Source organism: Ostrinia furnacalis, unplaced genomic scaffold (genome assembly GCF_004193835.3).
Source record: "Ostrinia furnacalis isolate ACB-3 unplaced genomic scaffold, ASM419383v2 OfSCF7013, whole genome shotgun sequence".
In the NCBI taxonomy this organism is placed as follows: domain Eukaryota; kingdom Metazoa; phylum Arthropoda; class Insecta; order Lepidoptera; family Crambidae; genus Ostrinia; species Ostrinia furnacalis.
In genome coordinates this window covers 935,358-958,101 of record NW_021137252.1, presented here as the reverse complement: position 1 = coordinate 958,101, position 22,744 = coordinate 935,358, and the positions used below count along the sequence as shown (strand labels likewise).

The following is a 22,744-nucleotide window of genomic DNA, read 5'->3' as shown; positions in this document are numbered from 1 at the left end:
CAGTGGATGATTTTGTAATCTAACTAAAATAAAATCTGACGGAATTCACAATTTTAAGGTGACATATTCATTCGTAAGTTGCGTGCCCGACAGGGTAGGTACATTAATGTTTCTAAAAACATGTGTGTATTATGGTCAGCAATAAATATTTGAGTAATTAGCTAAATTACAATTTGTGACTGTAGCAACTATAGGTAACTGTAACAGCTATAAGTGCTCTCTGAAGCGTGTTGCTATTTTCGAATCATAAACAATTTGATTAATTTATTATTAGCTAAGATGAAAAACTTTCAAATGAATAAGTTTACAGTCGTTAAAGTTTTAAAAAAAAGTAAAAGTTGCTTAAAATAAATTATTGTGTATTATTTTTTCTGCTATTTCTTGTTCAAGAAACTCCGAATAAATCAGAATAAAATCGCTTAACAATTTTGATTGATTTGATTGATTGCAAGCTTAAGTAACTGAATTACGTTTATTTTAAGAGACGAAAATTTTATAAAAACTTTCTTGTCAGAGTGCAGTTAGCACAAATGACCCCAACTTTATAAGGAACCTGTAAGTGCGGAACTTGTTTCCTCAAAGGAAAGGGAGTCAAATTTAAACCTGTTGTCTCAGTTAGTCATGGCGCTCTGGAATAAAATGGTCATTTTTAACGTGAGTACAAAATTACAGGTAATTTTGTATGTTACGAGATAATATTAGTCCGTGCTGTTACTCAAAACTCAATTTATGTTACAAGAGCTAAGTACCTACTTACTGGTTCAAGTTGGATCCAAGACAGCGCAATGGTTGGATGATATATCGTTCCCTATAAATAAACTACACTTTACACATTTTATAATACAGGGGTGGCCAACTTGATTAGACATAAGATCTACTGTTTACTAACGAAACCCTGGGCTATCTATCACTTACATACTTCTTGAAATCTTAAACGAAACAGTACACAATCATGTAGTTTTTGCCTTGCCACGATCGACTGGACTAATATTCGCGATCGACCACTTGGCCACCCCTGTTATAATAGATGCAGGACTCGGAGACTAACTTTAGACGAACGTAATGTTCACACTTTAGTAAAAAACGAGCACGCCATAGCTGAAAACCTCCATTCAGAAACCATAGTGGCGATCTCAATAGAATTGAAACTTGGACTGAATCATCTAGGACATCTGCTTAACTTAAAAATACTTGGATTAATACTTACTGGCATAATCGTTTTCTTGGTTGAGTCCGAAGCAGGTGGGCTTAGCGCCGTCCCACGACCCGCCTATGCATTTGCGCTCTTGTGACCCCGTCATAGCGTACTTCCCAATGTCGCTGCATCTGGAATCATCATCAGGTCATTGAGTCTTCACAGCACGATCCTCATCAAGAGGTAGAAATGGAGGATTTGGACTAAGAATACTTCCAATTCAGACTGACGGGTTGGGGAGACCTGATGTTCGCATATTTGTTCCTTAGTCGCCTTTTCGATATCCACGTTACACAAGTATTAAAATCGGACTGGGAAGATAAAAAGATATGACTTTGAGTGTCTCTGTCCCTGTTTTTAAAAGAGAAGAGATAGGCCTTTCAGACATGGGCCCAAACCAATGTTACGAGTATATTTTGCCACATAATAAGGAAAAAAATACTTTTCATTAATATCAAACCATTTTATGGTCAATTTTGTCGCAAAAGAACTCATATCACAACCACTCAGCCACTCAGCTCTAATTTACCTGGACACAATAATAGCGCCAGCCGGGAAGTTCACCGTCTCAGTGATCTGCATATCATTGTAGAAAGAGAAATGAGGCTCCTCGTTCCTGAACGTGCAGCTGTTATTGCAAAATCACTCCTATCACAAACACTTAAGCTACTAAATGCCTTCACCATCATCATCATCATCATTTCAGCCATAGGACGTCCACTGCTGAACATAGGCCTCCCCCAATGCTTTACACGTTGATCGATTGGTAGCAGCCTGCGTCCAGCGCTTCCCTGCTACCTTTACGATGTCGTCGTTCCACCTTGTAGGTGGACGTCCCACGCTGCGTTTTCCAGTACGCGGCCTCCATTCCAGAACCTTGCTGCCCCATCGGCCGTCAGTTCTGCGTACTATGTGCCCTGCCCATTGCCACTTCAGCTTGCTTGCGTGACTTTAGTTCGTTTACGGGTTTCCTCGTTTCTGATTCGATCTCGCAAAGAAACACCAAGCATACAACTTTGAGTTTCTGTATAAGGCCTACAGTGAGAGGCCACGTTTCCGAGCCATAAGTTATCACTGGTAACACACATTGGTTGTAAAATTCCTTACCTGGACACAATAACAGCGCCAGCCGGGAAGTCCACCGTCTCAGTGATCTGCATGTCGTTGTAGAAAGAGACGACATGAGGCTCTTCATTCCTGAACGTGCAGCTGTTATTGTTCAGCAACTCCTCGCTTTGGGCTTCCAGCTCCTCTGCAAACAAGTCCTCCTCTTATGTGTGAGAAAAACATATTTTGTAAGTAACAATACAATATAGGACAGGTCATTGTGGAAATAATTGAGGGCCTGTCCAGCTGTGGACGTCATTTGGCTGAACGAACGATTATGAACGTGTATAGTCTCGTGCTGAATTGGGTATTAAACAGTGCTTTTGCATTAATTAAAAAAAGAAAAAAATGTTTATTTGTTACCATATAAAAGAAAATAAAAAATGAAAATGTTGCACTAGTGGTCTCTGCTCAATATGAAGCCATAACGTTGGTATTCTGCAGACACCATGACAGTGCAATAGGTAATTACAGCATCGTACTAAATCATACTAAATGACAATAATAATTGCTATACTTAGATAAATGCTAATGACAGCGCTTAACATAGTCCATATTGATTTATTCTACCATCAACCTATGAGCCAAACATGGTACATACTAGCATAATTATTATAGCTTACAGTTCATTAGCTGCAACATTGCTATTTCAAAAATAGCAGCCGATATTAGTAGGTATCAACTTGAAGTAAAAAAACTTATAAATTAAGTTCATTTAGGTGCGTAGGTAATAATTATAGAAAATTCATGACTTTAAAATTATTTAAAGACAATTAAACCGGATTATTTATTTTAATATTTTAATTGGGAAATACCGTAGAACGTCCAGCTAGATAACGTAAGATGCAAGATGATGATGTATCTAATTTAGAAATAAAGAAATGTAAACAAAACTCAGGACACTTACCACAATTGAAACTTTTCCCAACCCAGTTTCCGTGTTCGCATATCAACTTCCATGTTGTTTTTTCACCCATAATTGATGCTATGCATCTGAACGTTATTTCAGTTCCATGGGGATATCCCTCCATGCCCATGGTGCCATTGACTTCGGCTCCATCTCGATATATCAGAGTTCCCTGGACCCTGAGGAATGTTTGGGAGAAATTTTCAAGGTTTTGATATCATTTTGAATGAAGTTAGTAAAGAAAGCTTGAAATAAAGTCCTTAGGATGTTTTATTTTTTTATGTCCATCAAGATTTCATTTTTAGAAGATTTAAGTGTCTCAAAAAATTTGTTGAAATTCTATAAATGACAATATAAAACACGTCTCGACAGCATGCACTAAACACCAAGAAGAAATGTATCAAAAAGTTGAGCAACAAAAATTAAGCTTGGCCAAGACATAAAAAGCCAAAACCACGGCCATACAAACAGCTGACTGAACAGACATACATAAAAACATTTTATATGAACCTACACAATAACTAAGCCCTGCCTTCTGAGGATTTGAAGACCTATTGTTTATGAGGAAAAAGTTTCTTTATAAGAAACAGTAAGAAAAAAGTGTTTGAAAAAGTCGGAAAGATGGATGAGCCCAAATAGTTGGTGATCATAATGGTGATGTTATCGATATTGATGACGAAGTTGTGGTGATGATCAGAAATATGATGAAGATTTTAAATAAGCAAAAGTCCGAACCTATAAGGCTCTCACCAGGGCTTCGCATCCCTGAAGGCCTGTGTTCCCTTCAGCCTATCATCCAGCCAGCAAATAAGAAACGCAGACTCTTTGCAAAAACCATTATTTTTTTGTAACTCCTCATCCTTTATAAGTGGACGATGCCATCTTGGTAAGTTGTTGTCAAATTCTTATCAAAATTGGTAGTTTTGAGAACAACTTACCAGAGACGATTACAATACACCATACAATAGCAAAATAAACAATAAACGAAACGGAAAATTAACTGAATGCGTTCAAAGCACATGGGCTAGTTCACTTTTCCAGTGTCTTTTGGAAGTTGCTGTCGAATTGTGCAACTCAGCATCTATAGCAATCGCTTTCAGTATACATCCATCCAAAGACAATTAAGTTCTTTAGAATATAATTGTGTTTTATCGGTCATATTAAACGATGTGACTGTTAGTTTGTTGACTGTAAACTTTGTGGACATTTCAGCATATTATTATTTGCTACACTCCTTCCCTCCAATCAAAATCGACAGTGAGTTGATGGTACGAGCAATTTATCATTTCAGCACATGCCTACTTAGACAGAGGACTGCCAAAATCACATTTTAGATATCTAATAAGTCAGTGATGGATGGATGTGCAGATTAAAATATAAGGGAAGTAATTGTGATAGATGATGAGTAAACCAATTAGACCGTAGCTAATTAGATAAGCACCGGAAAAGTCAGCCCAAAACACATGAATGTTGCGGTATCTCCGAATGAGATGTTATCAAATAACATAACACACATAAGCTACAATGAAAGCTTTGACAAAATCGACATTGACACAAGAACGAGAATTTATAATTTTTTTGTTGCTTTAAATCTTTGTTTGAGGGTTAAAAGATGTAGGGTAGGTGATAATTCTGTGAGTTTTCGTTACCTAGCTGGTGGTCCACATTCTGTGACAGTTTTCCCATCTAAATCAGGTTCCAGTTCCGATATGTCTTCCCTGACGATGTCAGACCCACTTTGGTACTCGGATGTTGGTCGAGGTCGGGACAAATTGGCTGTAAACATTATCATCATCATCAAATCTTAGTAAAAGTAGCCTTCATCTTAGTAAAAATCATGTGCAAAAGGTTACCTACATTATTGAGGACATTGAGAACTTACGAGTATCTTTTTAGGACTACGAGCACAGAACATTGACACACATTATAATATCCAAAGTAGGGTCCTTATTGAAGAAATTTTATGTGGTGGTGATGACATTTTCTCCAATAATAGTGGAATCAAAAATAGTCCCATCATAAACCACCTGGAATCATCGTCATCATTTCAGCCATAGGGGCCTCCCCCCAGTGATTTCACTTCATAAAGGTTGCAAGACCTGGATGCAGGCCGCTACCAACCGGCCATTATAGAAATCATTGGGGGAGGTCCATGTTCAGTAGTGGATGTCCTACGGCTGAAATGATGAAGATGAATGAATTTGATTATCTACACTTACCTAAAGGCCGGCAGAAGTCATGCACAGTCGGCTGCAGTCGCCCCAAGTGGCAGTTCAGTGTGGCAGGCGGCGACCGACCGGCCTCACACGCTATGTTGACTGATGATGCATGGGCTACAGTCAGACCAGCTCGGTAGCCTGCTTCGTAAGTCGCGCCGTGTAAGAGGGGGAGTTCGCAGGGAGCTGATGAAGAAGGAAAGAAAGAACAATTCAATTTTGGACAATGTACCAGGAAATGAACGAAAAGGAGAGATTTTTTGTTATTTAGGTCATTACAGCGACATAGACAAATATCACAATGTGTTACAAAAATACAATAGATCTATAACACATAAAACTGGAGTAACAGCATTATAAAGAAAACGATGATGTTGACGAATTATAAACGTTCGTTTATAATTCGTCAACATTCGTGTTCCAACCAGAAAAGATTAGTAGAGAACATACAGTTTGGACCAATTGCATTGAACAATATTAGCTTCCTCAGTAGTTGTGTGTAAGAAATAATGCGTGAAATAACTTTTCACATAACGTCATTTTACTAGAAAGAAGACAATTCACTCTACTATTTAACTAACTGGTAACTGCATCCTTAAAGCAGTTAAAATATTTGTTCAGTGTGGTGGACAGAAATAATAAAAGTAGGTAGTACCTAGGTAAGTCAACTTTGCTATGATCAGTAGACTGATAAAGATAATACTTTAGAAAAGGAAAAGGTTATATTCAAAACGCAAAGGTTCTTCAGTACCTGCCACACATTCTGGCATGCTTGTAACAGCCCACTCCCCAAGCCAGCAGCGAAGATTGGTTGGACCTTGGACGTTGTACCTGAAAGTTACAAATTGGCCCTTTAAATTTTGCTTCATCTCAAAATCGCCAAAAAACCCAAGTAACAAGCAATAACTTACCCATACTCACAAGAGAAGTGGATGACCTGCCCATTGGGTACTGGATCAGTTTCATTCAATTCTTTCTCCTCTCCATGAGTAAGTCCCGATGATCCTAGTACTTGGCTGGCCGTCATCAGATGGCCGGGGTCGGAAGGCATTGTGTATATCCCATATTCTGTCGAAGGCACGTGACAGGGCACTACAATTCACAAAAAAAATGACACTTACTATTCCCATTTTTCCTATTCTTAGATTTGAGGATATTGGTTGGAATAATCCAGGTTTTGTAACTGTAAAATCATGCGCATTCGAAGGGTCATCATTCCAATGCAATAGTGTAAAGATTTTAGTTTTACCCAATGCGAATGCCATTCTAATTCCAAGCGGCATTCTTTGTAATTGGAAAGCGAGCAAATTAAAAATTAGACATGAAAAAAAGTTGAAAATCACGTCATTCTTTACAGATAATATAATCAATTCAATATCAAGAGTTAATTTCAGACATATTATACTAAAAGCTATAGACAAAGATTACATTTTTGTTAAGTCCAAATGGTTTTTCTTAGGCACCTAATTTAGACAAACAAATAAATATTATCTTACATATTTCGCACTTCGGTTTCTCTGGCTTCCACCTTCCCCGAACACATTTGGCTGTAGCGTTTGGTTCCAAATTCAGTCCGTAGCCTTTACCACAAGCCACTCTGACGATAGTGCCTGTAGAAATAAGCCAGTTTTAGAGATTTTTTGGTAAAATAAGTATTTTCTGTTTTTCGTAGATTTTCAGACTTTACTAGCCTTCAACCTCTGGCTAGAGTCGATTCCAAACTATATCAGAAACAATTACCTGCCTAAAGTAATTTGGAATTATAAGAATTTTCGGATAAATCTAAATCAAATTCTAAATTAATATACAATCGTTTTTACCAGAGCTAAAGGTATTGTTTGGGTCTCGGCCATACTTCACAATCTCTATGTTCACGTAAGGTTCGCTCTCTATCGGTTCGCAAGGGCTCTTCGGTCTTCCCTTCTTGCCCTTCTCAGTTTGATTCCCTTGAGCTGCCCCTTCGATGATTTCTTTCGTTTCTGAACTTGCTTCTTCAGTGCCATCGGTTTGCTGTTGCCGAAGCCTACCTTTGCTTTCACGACCTCTGTAAAAGACGTTAGAATTAGTGAAAAGTATTTGATATATTAATTTATTTCATTACTTTTGTTAACTCACGATTTTGGTACAGTAGCTGTCGTTTGATTCAGTCTATCAGTCTTTCTACTCGTCCTCTTGTCTCGCTTATCTAAAATATTATCAACCTCAGTAGAATTCGTATTATTATACTGTAGCGGTATTAGAGCCAATTCCTTATTATATTCCTTTTCAGTCTCATTATGAGTATTATAATCTAATGGTATCACTTTTAAAAAATCGTTCTCAACTTCATTCGTCGATACAGATGATTCCGCACCTACGGCGCCAGGACTTGTAGTCCATATTTCCCTATCAGATTCTTCTATATTTACAAATCGTTTAATCCTGGACTTTTTTGCTTTGTCTGGTGTACTTGTAGTCACCTGAAGCGTGCTGGAAGCTTCTAGTTCTAAATTTATATCCTTTTTAGTTTCTTCGCTGGTTTTCGCATTTGAAAACCTTTTTCTTCGTTTATCGACGTATCGTTCAAAATAATCATGTTTCAGTTTATTTATATCTTCAGCGTTAATGCTATTGTCGTTTCTATGATCTGGAAAGAGTCCTCCCTTTAGAACGGTGACATGTGAGAGGTCATCAAATTCATCTGAATCTTCGTACTCAGATGTATTGACGTTATCAACTATTTCATCATCTTCAGGTTCGTATACAGGTTGGTAAGAATATAGTCTGTGTCCTATAGGTTCTCCATGAACGTTGTAAACAGTGTAAACAGCTGTTGGGTAGTTTTCGTCATCTTTGCCTTCATGTCCTGTACCAGTTGATAGGTCTTCTTCAAACCCTGAGTCGTATTTCTTCATTAGTTTAAAATTTGCATGGCGTAGCGTAGGTTTTTGGGTGTCATGGTTGTATTTGTCATATAGCTGATCTATGTATTGCTGTGTAGGGTCCGTGCGGCGTCTAATATTGGTGTAGTATTGACGGAGATACGCTGACCTTCGATGTCGGATTTCAGGTTCTGTGATGGAACGGCGCCTTCGACTCCATCTTATGCGTGGGTGTTGGTATAGAGTGCACCTAAAAGGCAATCATAATGCTTATTCTTTTACAATTTTATGAACCACTGCATCAAAGGAAGATGTCACATTAAAGTCATTAACTTACTTTGGTAATTCTCTAGGACTCCAATGGCCACCAACGCAAGTGGCACCTGGGGGACCCTCTGACAGTACGTATCCCTTTTCACATTCATACATGATCTGTTTATTGTTTACCACCTGCAATGTTACTTTATAAATACCAACTTTTTAAGCAAGTGATTTATCATGTTTATAATGTTCATTGTTTTTGAATCTTAAAACAAAGAAACAAGGCTCAAATTACCTTTTTGACGTATGGTCGATAGTCATACAGGCCCATGTTTCCAACGAGGAGTACTTTTCCATTGACTATGTAACCGGGGAATGGGCAGAATACTGAAAGGCAAAGAAAGCAAATATACTTAAAAAGTAAACAAGAATTTTGGATCATATTCTCACCAGTGCAGAACACAAATTAGCCATACCACTTCAAGAAGTAAATAAGATAAAGTCCGGTCGCTGAGCAGATAGAATTTCGTACAGTGACCTCAAGCTCGCACACTCACACTGCGGCCGCCCGTTAGCGAGCGTGACAGCATTATAATTACGCGTGAGCGATAAGGATGGGTAGCTTGGGGTCATTGTACGAAATTCTATCTCTTCGGCGACCGGACTTTACTCTCAGCGTACCTTCTTCACACTTCGGAGCTTCCCCGCTCCAGTTCCCAAAGGAACAGACCACGATTGGATTCCCTTTCAGCTCGAAGCCGTCCTTACATCTGAACCGAGCCTTCATACCATGTTCTGTTTTGGGTGCTATCACCATTCCATTACGAGGATTTCGGGGCATTCTCTTGCATCTGAAAATGTAAATTAAGGAGGACATTGACTTTCACACTTAGATAGGGCCGTCTTAATAATATACTGGTGGCCCTAGGCATTTATGAATCAAGAAGGACTTTTCCTAAAAAGTCACAGAAATTGTTAATTAACCGCTTGAGTCCCAGACGGCATTCATTAATGTCATAACAATTGATTATTATCTATTGTGTCTAGATTCGCGGGCCTTGAAGGATAATGCATTTTTTTTGCGATTACACAAGTGCCGCAAGTGGAACTGGATCGGCCACACTCTTCGAAGAGACCCCAGTCCTTAAGCAAGCTCTGGATTGCAACCCCTTATAAAAACCGAGAGGCCGAACGCGATGGAGGACTGTTGCGGACGCCCTCTGCCCCATCTAGGGTACACAGGACCTTAAGTCAAGTAAGTCAAGCGATTACTCATAATATTTGGTATTCACAGGTTTTTTGAGAGCAGACAGGGGGGCTCCCATCAATCGCAGGGCCGTAAGTTCCTGCCCAGAGTGCCCAATGGGAAATAAAGGCTTGGATTTATGGGAACCTAAAAGGATAATGAGTGTAAAGAACCATAGAAAAAGGCTTTACCTGGCAGGTTGACATCTAGGTATCTGCGTCCAGGTGCCATTATTGCAGGTGACCGCAGCATTGTTCGAGGGAAACTCGTAGTTCTTTTCACAGTCCACTACTATTATTTCACCTGGAAAAGAACATATTAGACTGTATTCATCATCATTATCATCGATTTACCCTAATAGTAGTTTACTGCTGGATGTAAAATGGAAATGTTACAAAATACGAATTTCAGCTTTTTGATCCAGTTAAATATTATGTTATCTTCTTGGAGAAATAAGTGGTTGGGGTATTTAGGTTACCGGTTTGATTTTGGATATTATTTTAACACCTTCCAAAAATATTACTGTTTTCAAGGTTTGTAGATTTCATCTCAATCTTTCGAAAACAAATGTATGGTGTATTCAACGTTGTTTGCCAATCTGTCTCACTCGTATATGGTGGTGAATTGGTTTGGTGATGCTTACCATGTTGCACCATAGAGGAACTGCCGACTATCTGGGTGTTCCCTTCTTGTGTTTCATTTTCTCCGGTCTTGTTCTCAACCAATACTACACGTCCTTGAGACACATGTGGTACCACGCAGGGCGCTGAAATTAATGTTATTATCCTTTTATTATTTGTAGCAATAATAACATACAACGTGGTCGAGTTAACTGCGTACCTGGCAGCGTGACGTCACATAGACGCTCAGGTACGGACGGGACGAACGCGGGGAGGTGTGCGGGTAATGGGAGGAAGAGTCGCATTCCAGCAAGGTGCGCAGTTAAGTAGCACGTTGTAGACAGATCGTAAAACGTTTGATTTTTTCAAAGGCTTTTGATGCCTTTTTGTTTTCAGTTAAAACACAAAATAGTAAGGTAGAAGGCTCTAAACATATTGACAGAGAGGAGTTTCATGTGCAACTAATTACTTTGCTACTACATGCATAATTGAACGCGAATGAGGAACGCGGGTTAGAAACCCACCGCGCCGCTCGACTATTGTGGTGAGCCCACTCGTAACACAAGCTCATTTAGCTTACCACGAGGGGCTAATGGGACTATTAGTAATTTGGGTAATACAAATTGCTAATAATCTTAAAAAAAAAATTAACCAAACTAAGATGAGTATTATATGAAGGAAATTATGCCTTACCTAAACACATCGGCAAAGGGTGACTCCAAGTGCCATCGCTCTGGCATATCGCTGACCCGTTGCCTTCCATTTTCATGCCATCCTGGCATCTGAAGATGATAGATGCCCCCAAACCAGTCCCCGAAGAAATGTTTTCAAGCCAACCATTCCATAGTTGACCGGGGTGACCACAGTTGATTTCTGAAAATATTCATGCTTTGTAACTCGAACTGTATCTCTTTTATGTTGATTTTAAATAAATTTTGTCAAAGATATAAATGAAACCTAGCAGCATACCTTGGATATTTTGCTACCTGATGTAGCAAACATAAATGTTAAAAGGAACTAAGGGGATGAAAGTTTGTCCATCCCAATAAATTAATTAAATTTTAAATGCTTTTTTGGAAAGAAACGCAATTTACGCAATGTTTTGGTCAGACGCGCCTGAGATAAAGATTCTGTGAGAGATTTCAATCCTCTCTTTAATATCTTGAGATATTTATTTAAATCTCACCTTTGCACACAGGCTGCGCCCCGGACCACTTCTTGTCCGCTCCACATCTCCTCGTCGCATCCCCGACCAGTCTGTACCCATATTTGCACTCGTACGACACGACAGAGTTGTAAGCGCACGATGTGTACACTGCCTTGCCGTGCCGCGGCGCTTCCGGCGGCGGGCACTGCACCTGAGTGACCACTAGATGGCGACACGCGTCACTTTAACGTAACTCTCCATTTAAATCACAGATGGCGCTGGCAAAAGTTGCTGAATCACGATATTAATACTCAGAAGACATCAATGAAACTATATGATTAGTAAAGCTGAAAATTCACATGCAAGAGGAAACGAAGCATGCAGTAAATGAAACAATCATTTAATTTTTTGTCTTTATTTCGCTACAGCATAGTATAAGATAAAGTTATGAAATTCTTTACAATAAATTCTTGCAATTTCAACATCGATTAAAGGCTTCACTACTTAAAGAATATTAGTATATCATCTACGTAAATATAGCTACAAGTATTGTTGGCTATATAGGCAGTAAAGGTATTTTTGACATTATTTTATCATGGCCATAATAATGTTTTGACTTTTACTTAATTTAGGAAAGTCGTAGTTGTATAGAACTTTATAGTAATAACAACTAATATAGTTTAATAACAAATTTGTGACACTACATAATGTTATGATCGATTCAAACTGTGTCCTTCTCTCCTCCTTCTATTCAGCAGCAGGAAAGGAGAAAAAAGATTTTTAAAACATTTCATTAAAACACATCTAACTTTAATGGAAGTCCCACTGGTTTGCGGTCTAAATGTCAAAGAAATCACACTTTCAATTTGGAATAAAATATTCAAATTTACTCGTCGTGATGAATTATACATTTCAACAATCAAACTCGACCGTAATGATGTTGAGTACGAAATTAATAAAGTTTTTAATGTTGATTTAAAAAAAATCGACCTAGTGGGAGAACCATTTGCTAATTGCGTCATGACAATGGTATTGCTCAATGATAGCCATGATAATAGCCAAGTACCAAGCTTTACATGCCAACTAGTCATCGTATAACAATTATGTAGACACTTGAAAAATCCACAAAATCCGAAAAACCATGCAACATTCCAAATGATAGACGACACTGATCGGCAACTACATTGTCACGAAGCAATGCCAAGTTTTGCGTTAGTTTCAAAATGTTCCAATAGTTTTGATAATGAGTCTGCAAGAACATTCTTTTGATATTAAAGTTTAAGAAACATCAATAAAGTAAAAGATCTCTATACTAAAACAACCGAAATTAAAACTTTGAACGCCATAAAAATACACTGATAAATCGTAGAGGCTCTCCTTAAAATCATCATTGAATCCGTGTATCTTAAAGGGTATGAAACGGTTTGTAAAAAAACTGGTATAATCCAAGACTGATCACTGCTCCAGATCAGACTCATCATCAAAACTGCTCATCATCACATCGTCTACTTACGGACACAGGTAGGCAGCTCCTTGGGGGCCCAGGCCCCGTCGGACTGGCAGTAGCGTTCGGCTTTCCCAACCAGTTCGAACCCTTGGCCACATTGGACTACGGCCCGGCAGCCGAAGGTGTGGCAGTCTGCGGTCACCCATCCGTGGGGGACGTCGCCTGGCTCGCCGCAAGAGCGGGCTGGAGGTAACGATGAGGTTTTACATTCCTTGTCTAACATGTATCTGTCCTAATTTCTATCCTATCTTATTCTATCGTACAGGTGTCTATTATACATGATTGTTAGGGAAGGTAAAACATAGAAAGGCATTCTTGATCAGCTAGGAGCCTTGGCCACATTGGACTACGGCTCGGCAGCCGAAGGTATGGCAGTCTGCGGTCACCCATCCGTGGGGGACGTTGCCTGGCTCGCCGCATGAGCGGGCTGGAAATACTTCCTAACCTATTGACTTCTATTACACATTACCAAAACTTTGATACATGCGTAGCTATATTAAAGGTCTTTTGTTTTTTAAGTTTGACGACTGGAGATATTAAGGATCATTATTGTGTCTCCTGTCAGATGATATTAAGTGTTTCATGTAGTTTATTCATTCTCAATTACCAAGTTAAAATGGTCAAAGGTGCGACATTTAACAGTAAGTAAATCTGGTTTTCCAGTAGTCCAATCTTTAGGCATATCCTTTATTGGATTGGTTCAAAAAATCATTACATTCATATCATATTCAACACAGAAAAAGTAAACTTACGTTCACAGCTGATATCAGGCCCGTACCACGAGGCCTGTCCTTCGATAGCCAGGCACTTCGCCCTCGGGAAGCCGTTGGTGACGTATCCAGTGTGGCAGTTGTACTGAACTGTGGCATCCAGGTCGAAGGTGGCTTGCTCTGGTAGAGCGGAGTGACGGGCATGCTCGATGGTGGGAGGCTGGAGGCAGTAGACTGAAAGGGAGACGGAAGAGTTAGACTGATGGTAAAAGATCGTCAGTGTGGTGACGGCAGAGTAGAATACATTTGTCACCAACCCCTACTCTTCCCGCGGGTGTCGTAAGAGGCGACTTAGAACGGGCAGCAGCGCTCTATGAAAAACATCAATCTTTTAAATTGCGATCTCCAATCCTGCCAAGTGTGGGCATTATGATAAAACCCTCCACTATGATGGAGGAGGCTCATAGTCCAGCATTCAAATTCAAATTGGACTCTAAAGGGCTGTTGATGATGATGATGAAGTGATAAATTTTAAATAGCTTGAAAAAAATGGAAATTGCCTAAGGTGGGAATGGAACCCACAACCTTTCGCTTGCCAGGCGACTGCTCTTCCATCTGAGATACTTATGCCCGTTTTCACCATCAATCCCTAATTTTTAAGGGGCCCCTTTGAAAACAAAATTTCTGTTATGTGTTACCATAGGGGTCACTTAAAAATTTGGGATTGATGGCGAAAACGGGCATCAGTCACTTAGGCTTAATAAATAATATTGGCACTTATTTAAGCGTAGTTCGGTTCCTGTACATATTTTGAACTACGAGTAGCAATTAACATAACTGACCTAATTAGTACTTGCTAATTGCATCACATTCCGTGTATCTAACTGATTGCTTATTATGCATCCTAGCGTGTGTCTTGTGCTGGCATCATTAATTACACATGTAGGGGATACCGAGGAGAGTTGTGATAGAGGAGAGCTGTTGTGACAATGTCGATTTTTGGAAGTTATTGTAACTGTTATTCAGCTTGTTTTTTGTAAGTTTCAGTCTCGAGCTAACAAATACGCGCTTACGAACTCGCTGATAGGTAACTAATAGGTTTCAAAAATCGACAATGTCACAACTCTACTCGGTCTCCCCTGCCTATACAATGTTGTCACCAGTATGTGCACAAAATGAGGAATTAATTCAATGGATTTTGAACTTTGTTTTCTTATAATAATTTCATTTCTCATTTTGGGTAGGTTGATGAGCTTCGGTGATAGTTTTCATATAAAAGATCAGGTAAATGTTTGTATCTTTTATTCTTTCTTGATCGGATCTTCATTATCATCATAATTTCAGCTTACACCAGACCCACAGAACAACCTCTTTCAATGTTCTGTGAACAGACCACTGCCTGAACTAAGCCCCCTAGAACAAATTATAACTGTCTCTAGTATGCGCCTGTATGTGCCTAGGATGCGCGCCACGATACATTTTTATCGAGACATTTTATCGATTTTACTGTCTTCTAATTCATCGATAAGATTTTATCACGGCGTCCATCTTAGCCCAGCACATGACGGTGATAGTGGTGATGATGAGGATGATGATGATGAAACTTACTGTTTTCTTTACAAGCCGGGGCTTGTCCTGCCCACTTGCCGTCCGCTTGGCAACTCCTGCTCTGGAGACCGACCACGTGGTACCCGTGAGGACAGGAGTATACGGCTCTGTGGAATAATAATCATTATTAAATATTTTTTAGTACAATGTTAGGTACACACCAACGGGAAAAAGTAAGCATGTAATAATATATTTTCAAAGCTATAATTTAAACCACAATAAATAAATTTCCTTAGCCAAACAGACATAACATTCCCCGGAGGACTTTTACAATTTGACTTCCAAATCACGAAATCTTCAAAACGTTTTTTTCAATAATAAAATTCTGACTCTAAAATTAATTATAAATAATAAATATACTCACTTGTCCCCGAAGAGGTTTCCCGTCAGCGTGATTTTCCCAATTTCAGGCTGTTCCAACGCAGGGCACTCGCGATCTGTAACAAATTAATGACGTTTTTAATTGAATCGCGACACAATCATCCTTAAGACTAGGCGCAGATCACCGATTTTTAGTTGGCCGATAGTTGGGCCCGATTTTAATTTGTATGAAGAATCGGTCAAATGAAATCGGTGTAATGTGCGCACTTCCATACATGCCCATACTGATCAACTGCCCGACTAAACTATCGACCGACGAAAAATCGATGGTCTGCGCCTAGGCTAAAACGTTGTTATTATTATTATTTAAGAACATAATTCGTTATTCAACAGGGCATGATTTCCAAAAACAACAAAGAAATTAAATCTGAAGATAAAGAAAACAAAACACCATCGGGAATGGAATAGATTTTATTTTTTATTTTTCAGATGTAGTGGCCAGTATCGCGGTTGTTAAGCTAGCTTTTCTGGTTTTTTTTTGTTTCTAAAATGTTTTGTAATAATTTTATTATTAAACTTTTTGGTTGATTAGACTAGGAACTTTTTTTGTTAAAATCTAAACAGCCAATAGAGCATGGTATGTCGTAAGTTAACGGGACTATTCCTACCGCTGCAACTCCTGTGTAGGTGTGCGTAGCCAGGATCTACATCTTGACCGCCAATAAAAACCGAACTAAGTGTTGTTGTATCGCAAGTAAGCTAAATAGTAAACGTATGCGTTTTTATCGGATTGTAAAGCAGCAAATCGAACGCACAGCGTTAAATAGAGCTTTGTGATTGGTTCGTGTGTGACCCTGTGCGTCCACGCACACTATGAGACCTCATAGTCTTGTTTATGAATACGGGCGTAATTCTCTAAGTTACAGACACTCCGCACTAAAATCAAACCCTAGACCGATTTTCAAGCTGACATACTTTCACCAGAATTTAATAACTCAGAAAATACGCCCCTTGAGATCATCTCAAGTCGAAATGCTCAATACGCAAAAGCTGAGGCGCGACCCTGGATCAAGAGCCGGCTCTCAGTCGAGGGCTCTCGCTTCTCAGTCCAGAATTCCAGATAATTCTGTACCTAAAACTTTTTACCATTAATTATTTATTGTCTTTTCTTGTACCAATCAATGTAGGTAGACATTAGCACGGTAATGCTACCTAACTTTAACCGTAACTAAGACGCCGGTGCTTTTGTATGGAGTTTGACAGATTTTTGACGTTTGTCAAAGTTAAAGTATATGGTGCAACCCAGCTTAAGTATACAATTACATTACTGAAGAAACGATAGCCTAACGGAGAAGGGGTACCGGACTGGCTAACTCGTGATTCGAGGAACGCGAGTTCGAATCATGCCGCCGCGGCGCCGCCCGACTATTGTGGTGATCCCACTCGTAAGAACTACGAGTGATTTCCATAGTTTTTAAGAACTAATTGAACTACCACTTGAACAAATAAAGATTTTTTCATTTTAATTTTAAAAATGCCCAATACGCAAAAGTCGAGGCGCGACCCTGGATCGAGAGCCGGCCCTCAGTCGAGGGCTCTCGCCTCTTAGTCAATAAGTCTGTACCTAAAACTTTTTATTATATTTATTTATTGAAATATAATAGTGTGTTCTTCTAACAAATATTAGCACGGTAGTAATCTAGTCATTAGCATGATACTAAATACGTAAAGGTACTACTATAATTAAAATTACGACGCAGTCTCGCGGTAAATGAGGGTCATAAGGGCAGTTTCTATTAGCGAGAATACGTGGTAAGTAACAATAAGTTGTTTCTGAATGTATACAGACAGTGGTGACTGAGTTTGTTTCTTCTCAGTAGGTATTTGCCAATATTTACCTCGAAGCGCTAGTAGGGCAAAGAATAATCAGATATGTAAAGGCTCCTCAACATGTGACACCCTAAATGGCGTATCCACACATGCCGCCGGGTTTGCCGCCGGCTTTCAGACTGCCTTGCAGAGTTACAGGTTAAAAAATGCACGTGCTGTGCTGCCCGGCATGTGTGGACCCATCTTATTAAGTGGTCACATGAGACCGCGGTAACAATTGAATTCTTTTGTGTCTCAATTCGCTGGTACCTACTTGAAGGGCTACGAAACGAAGTTTTGATGATTTGTGAGAACTATTTAACTCATCATTATCATTTCAGCCATATGACGTCCACTGCTGAACATAGGCCTCCTCCAATGCTTTCCATGTTGATCGATTGGTAGCGGCTTGCGTCCAGCGCTTCCCTGCTACCTTTACGACTATTTAACTACTAAACAAATAAAGATTTTTTTATTTTGATATCAAAAATGCCCAATGCGCAAAAGTGGAGGCGCGACCCTGGATCGAGAGGCGTCCCTCACTGGAGAGCCCTCGCCTCTCAGTTGAGATAATTGCCTATCTGCTCTTCCTCCACTCTTGAATCCTCGTTTTGTCAGCGTTCGCGCTTCGAGAGGATCTTTTTAATACGCTTATTTTTATCAAAAGTTTTTATAGAGGCATTATTTTGTTAATTTTTAATAACCTGACAAAATTGAATTGCCTAAAGTAGGAATAGAACCCACGACGTTTCGTTTGCCGGGCCACTGCTCTCACCATCTGAGCTACTTGGAAATTGGGTGAATCAGTCGAAATTTTCTGACGGCCGATGGGGCAGCAAGGTTCTGGAATGGAGGCCGCGTACCGGAAAAAGCAGCGTGGGACGTCCACCCACAAGGTGGATTGACGACCTGATAAAGGTAGCAGGAAGGCGATGGATGCAGGCCGCTACCAACCGTGCGATGTGGAAGTCATTGGGGGAGGCCTATGTTCAGCAGTGGGCGTCATATGGCTGAAATGATGAGTCGAAATTTTCAATTTTATAAATAGGACTTTACTTACCTGAAAATAATGAATTAAAATCTCCATTAAACAAAACAAATGGACAACAACTTTTCAAAGAACGAACATTAACAAAATCCTAATTCCCTTCTTAAATATCAATCAAGTGCAAAGCTTCTATTATAAAAGACAAAACAACTAATTTGTTTCAAACAAAACGACGGAATTGAAAACAATTTTAATTAAAACGAGACGAGAGGATGAATTGAAAAAATAAATCGTCCAAATGAATATTCTGACAAATAAACGGGAGCTTTTGGTGCTAGGGAAAAGTTTAATGGGATTACTAGCTATTGCCCACGGCCTCGCCTATGTAGATTAAGCCTAAGGCGCAGACCACCGACTTTTAGTTGACCGATAGTTGGGCCCGATTCTGATTTGTATGAAGAATCGGCCGATACCAATTCGGCGTAATGTGCGCACGTTCATACATCTTCATACCAACTGATTAACAGCCCGACCCAACTATCGGCCAACTGTAAGTTGGTGGTTTGCGCCTAGGCTAATAATATCGTTATAAATTGCCTATAATTTTAAGTATTTAGTATCTATATCTACTACTACCTACACCTTCCGGACTACCGATTCGAAGATAACTTCACACAAAGTAATAGAGTTTTTAGGGATACAATTACATGTTGCATAGAAGTATAATATCTTCCACTTGCAAAAGATCTAAAAAAAACTCGTACTTTAAGTATTTTTTATTTAACACAAACTACCAATTCTCTTTGCAAGAGAGCTCAGAGAATTCTGTAGTAGTTTTTATTCTTTCTTTCTTTTCAAGTTTCCCCAGCATTCATACAGGGTGTAGGTATGACTACAAAATACTGCTCTATTTTATTTACATCTCAAATTAAATAATGCTCTTAGCTATTTATTTATTTTTATCCAAAAATAGAAATGCTTCTTTGTTAAAATATACGTGTTAAAGAAATCCAAAAGAACAATACATCTTTTATTTTTTATCTAGCACTTAACAATAGAAAAATTCTCTTTGTAAGAACGCTACGAGCAAAGCAGTTAGTAGTTTTGTTTCTCTTTTTCTTTTACTTGTAAGAACTTTCGTAAAGCGCTACCAAATGATTTCTCCAAGTTTTATCGTTTAAAAACAGGTTTTAAAAGGGTAGATCGAACTCCGTCTTCCATTGGACTACTATGGTAGCGCAAACATAATTTAGCTTAAGGAGGGTTGGTTAACGGGAAAATTAGTAATTTGCGCAATACTTTTAAATTAACTTACTATTATTCTATAAAAAACAAAACAAGTGTTCAATAGGAATACCTAATCGCTGTGTAACGTGTGGAACAGCAAAAAATAAAACCGACTCCAAAAAACCTACACTAAAAAGTAGAAAAATAATTACTAATTACTTATATTAGGACGAATTAATATTTATGTATACCATGATTGATACTTCTGGAGTCGGTGCCAAGATTATGAAACGTGTGAAGTTTGCCCGCACCGACTCCAAAAGTATCAATCATGGTATACATAAATATTAATTCGTCCTAATATAAGTAATTAGTAATTATTTTTCTACTTTTTAGTGTAGGTTTTTTGGAGTCGGTTTTATTTTTTGCTGTTCCACACGTTACACAGCGATTAGGTATTCCTATTGAACACTTGTTTTGTTTTTTATAGAATAATAGTAAGTTAATTTAAAAGTATTGCGCAAATTACTAATTTTCCCGTTAACCAACCCTCCTTAAGCTAAATTATGTTTGCGCTACCATAGTAGTCCAATGGAAGACGGAGTTCGATCTACCCTTTTAAAACCTGTTTTTAAACGATAAAACTTGGAGAAATCATTTGGTAGCGCTTTACGAAAGTTCTTACAAGTAAAAGAAAAAGAGAAACAAAACTACTAACTGCTTTGCTCGTAGCGTTCTTACAAAGAGAATTTTTCTATTGTTAAGTGCTAGATAAAAAATAAAAGATGTATTGTTCTTTTGGATTTCTTTAACACGTATATTTTAACAAAGAAGCATTTCTATTTTTGGATAAAAAAGCAGAAGTACTTTGTAGTTGGTGTTGTTATTTGTTACTTTATACCGTAATGTCATCAAAGAGAGAGTTTGGCATCTTTGGCATCCCCCCCCCCTCCATGTCCTTGCTCTTGCCATGATCACAAATTATTGTGTTCCTACTAAATTTCTTCTAAATCGGTTCAACGATTCTTGAAATAACACCATTTTATAAAATAATTGGTCACATCATCATAACGTAATCAATTTTACGATTTGGCCACGATATAAATGCATATTAGTGTTAAATTTGACTTATTACTTATTAATCAATAAACTTAAATGAGAAAAATTCAATAAAAATAAAGAAAAGATACCAATTGAAATAATTATAAAATTATTTGTTTTCACCCGGTGTAAACACCCACGGGTGGAATGAAACGGGTTTTTATTGGGTTTTTACCCTCATGTGGGTTTTTACCCGGGTGGAAACCCATCTCTACATACAGTCGAACATATAACCTCCTCCTTTTTTGAAGTCGGTTAATAAAATAAATATGAAGCGTTTGATTTCAAAATATTTCAATAACTTTACTGTTTTATCTGATAGCTTAGAATAAAAAGCTTTTAAATAAATCTACTATGTTTTTGTTAACTACCCTCCACATACGCCCGTTATTTATTTCTATTTCATGCAGTTTCCAGTAATTATACAGGGTGTGCGATCAAACTGGCTTTTAAAACTTAAAGCCGGTTTGAAATATTAACCGGCCGGCTAAGCGAAATACGATTACGGGTTTGCGAGTTAAAAGTTAAAAAATATCGAAGCGCAATAGGGCTGGGAAATGAGGATTATTTTTTATAAAAGTTTATTTTAGTTTTAAAATGTTTTTAACTGTCTCTCACATTTATAGGACTAATAAAAAAAAAAAATGTAACTACTAGATTTTGTCCGCGGCTTCGCCAAAGTGACTTAAAGACTTTATGGTGTATCCCTTTCAAAAACAGGGATAAAAAATATCCTGTGTTTTCCTCCTTGACAAATTATATCCGAAACTACTAGACCGATTCGAAATTGTTCACCATTAGTATCCTACATTCTTTTTGATGAATATAGGCGGTATGAAGTTAGTAAAACTCCGCAGTATCAAACAAGAGGCACACTTAGCTTAGGCGCAGACCATCGATTTTTCGTCGACCGATAGTTTAGTCAGGCATTTGATCAGTATGGGCATGTATGGGAGTACGCCCATTACGCCGATTCGATTTGGCCGATTCTTCATACAAATTAAAATCGGGCCCAACTTTCGGCCAACTAAAAATCAGTGGTCTGCGCCTAGTCTCACTCATTACTATTATATGAATACACCTTTATCAAAACTTTATCATTTCTTCACATGGATGTGTTCAAAACTTCAAAGGAAATCCTAAAAGGTTAAAGTATTGAAACTACGAAGTTAGCAGCCCTAGCAAAAGTTCGTAACACTTTAAAACTAAAAGCTATTAGAGCGAGCTTTTCTGTATGTATCGGTGTACAGCTTTAAAAGTGCGGTATTTCTGTTAAATTGTAAAAGTTGCTAAGTATGTTTCTATAGATGACGAGCGATTTGCAGTAATGTGGTAATATGCATCAAGCAAATAAATGGATTTTGATTTTTTATTTAATTTGATTTGATTTTCGATTTTAGGCAGTGAGGTTAGTTGCATGTTCAATTCTAGCACAGTACAAACATTTGTGTACAGATCTTTGATATTGATCTGGAAGTCTATGTATTAATAATGTTCATATTAATTTAAGTCTATTTGTATCCAATTTTTGGTCATCAGTAGTTGTTTTCTATAAAAAGATTTCAATAAAGTCTTACTAATTTTAGCTTATGTCCTATACAGATGTATGTATATGTAACAACTTTGCAAAGTTTTGTCATAATTCGTACAGTAATTTATGCGTAAAAAATTAACAAACATTCATCCATTCTCAAAAACTTTTGCGTTAACCAAATAAATACGCTTTGACGCGTTCTGTAGTCCCTTTGAACCTAAACAGATTTTCAAAACATTGAGGGCTTATGTTTACTTCAACAATGAAGAATAGAATATAAACTTTATTGTATTGTTTCAGTTAATCAAGGCACAATTCC

The 22,744-nt window shown here is 38.2% G+C and overlaps 1 protein-coding gene across 1 annotated transcript in view; it reads right to left on the bottom strand.

The window, feature by feature from the left end:
• The window catches only part of Hasp (Hig-anchoring scaffold protein), a 140,302-nt gene that overhangs the window by 8,717 nt on the left and 108,841 nt on the right, over nt 1–22,744 (bottom strand). The window contains exons 4-25 of the mRNA XM_028318794.1: nt 15,750–15,822; nt 15,386–15,492; nt 13,820–14,011; nt 13,074–13,250; nt 11,600–11,782; nt 11,107–11,286; nt 10,437–10,559; nt 9,985–10,096; nt 9,229–9,398; nt 8,843–8,934; nt 8,624–8,736; nt 7,541–8,536; nt 7,246–7,469; nt 6,922–7,035; nt 6,337–6,517; nt 6,177–6,256; nt 5,429–5,611; nt 4,859–4,985; nt 3,960–3,998; nt 3,210–3,388; nt 2,303–2,447; nt 1,208–1,326 (exon numbers count right to left, since the gene is read on the bottom strand). Of these exons, the coding sequence (XP_028174595.1) occupies nt 1,208–1,326; nt 2,303–2,447; nt 3,210–3,388; nt 3,960–3,998; nt 4,859–4,985; nt 5,429–5,611; nt 6,177–6,256; nt 6,337–6,517; nt 6,922–7,035; nt 7,246–7,469; nt 7,541–8,536; nt 8,624–8,736; nt 8,843–8,934; nt 9,229–9,398; nt 9,985–10,096; nt 10,437–10,559; nt 11,107–11,286; nt 11,600–11,782; nt 13,074–13,250; nt 13,820–14,011; nt 15,386–15,492; nt 15,750–15,822 (3,909 nt within the window). The remainder of the gene's footprint in view (nt 1–1,207; nt 1,327–2,302; nt 2,448–3,209; nt 3,389–3,959; nt 3,999–4,858; nt 4,986–5,428; nt 5,612–6,176; nt 6,257–6,336; nt 6,518–6,921; nt 7,036–7,245; nt 7,470–7,540; nt 8,537–8,623; nt 8,737–8,842; nt 8,935–9,228; nt 9,399–9,984; nt 10,097–10,436; nt 10,560–11,106; nt 11,287–11,599; nt 11,783–13,073; nt 13,251–13,819; nt 14,012–15,385; nt 15,493–15,749; nt 15,823–22,744) is intronic.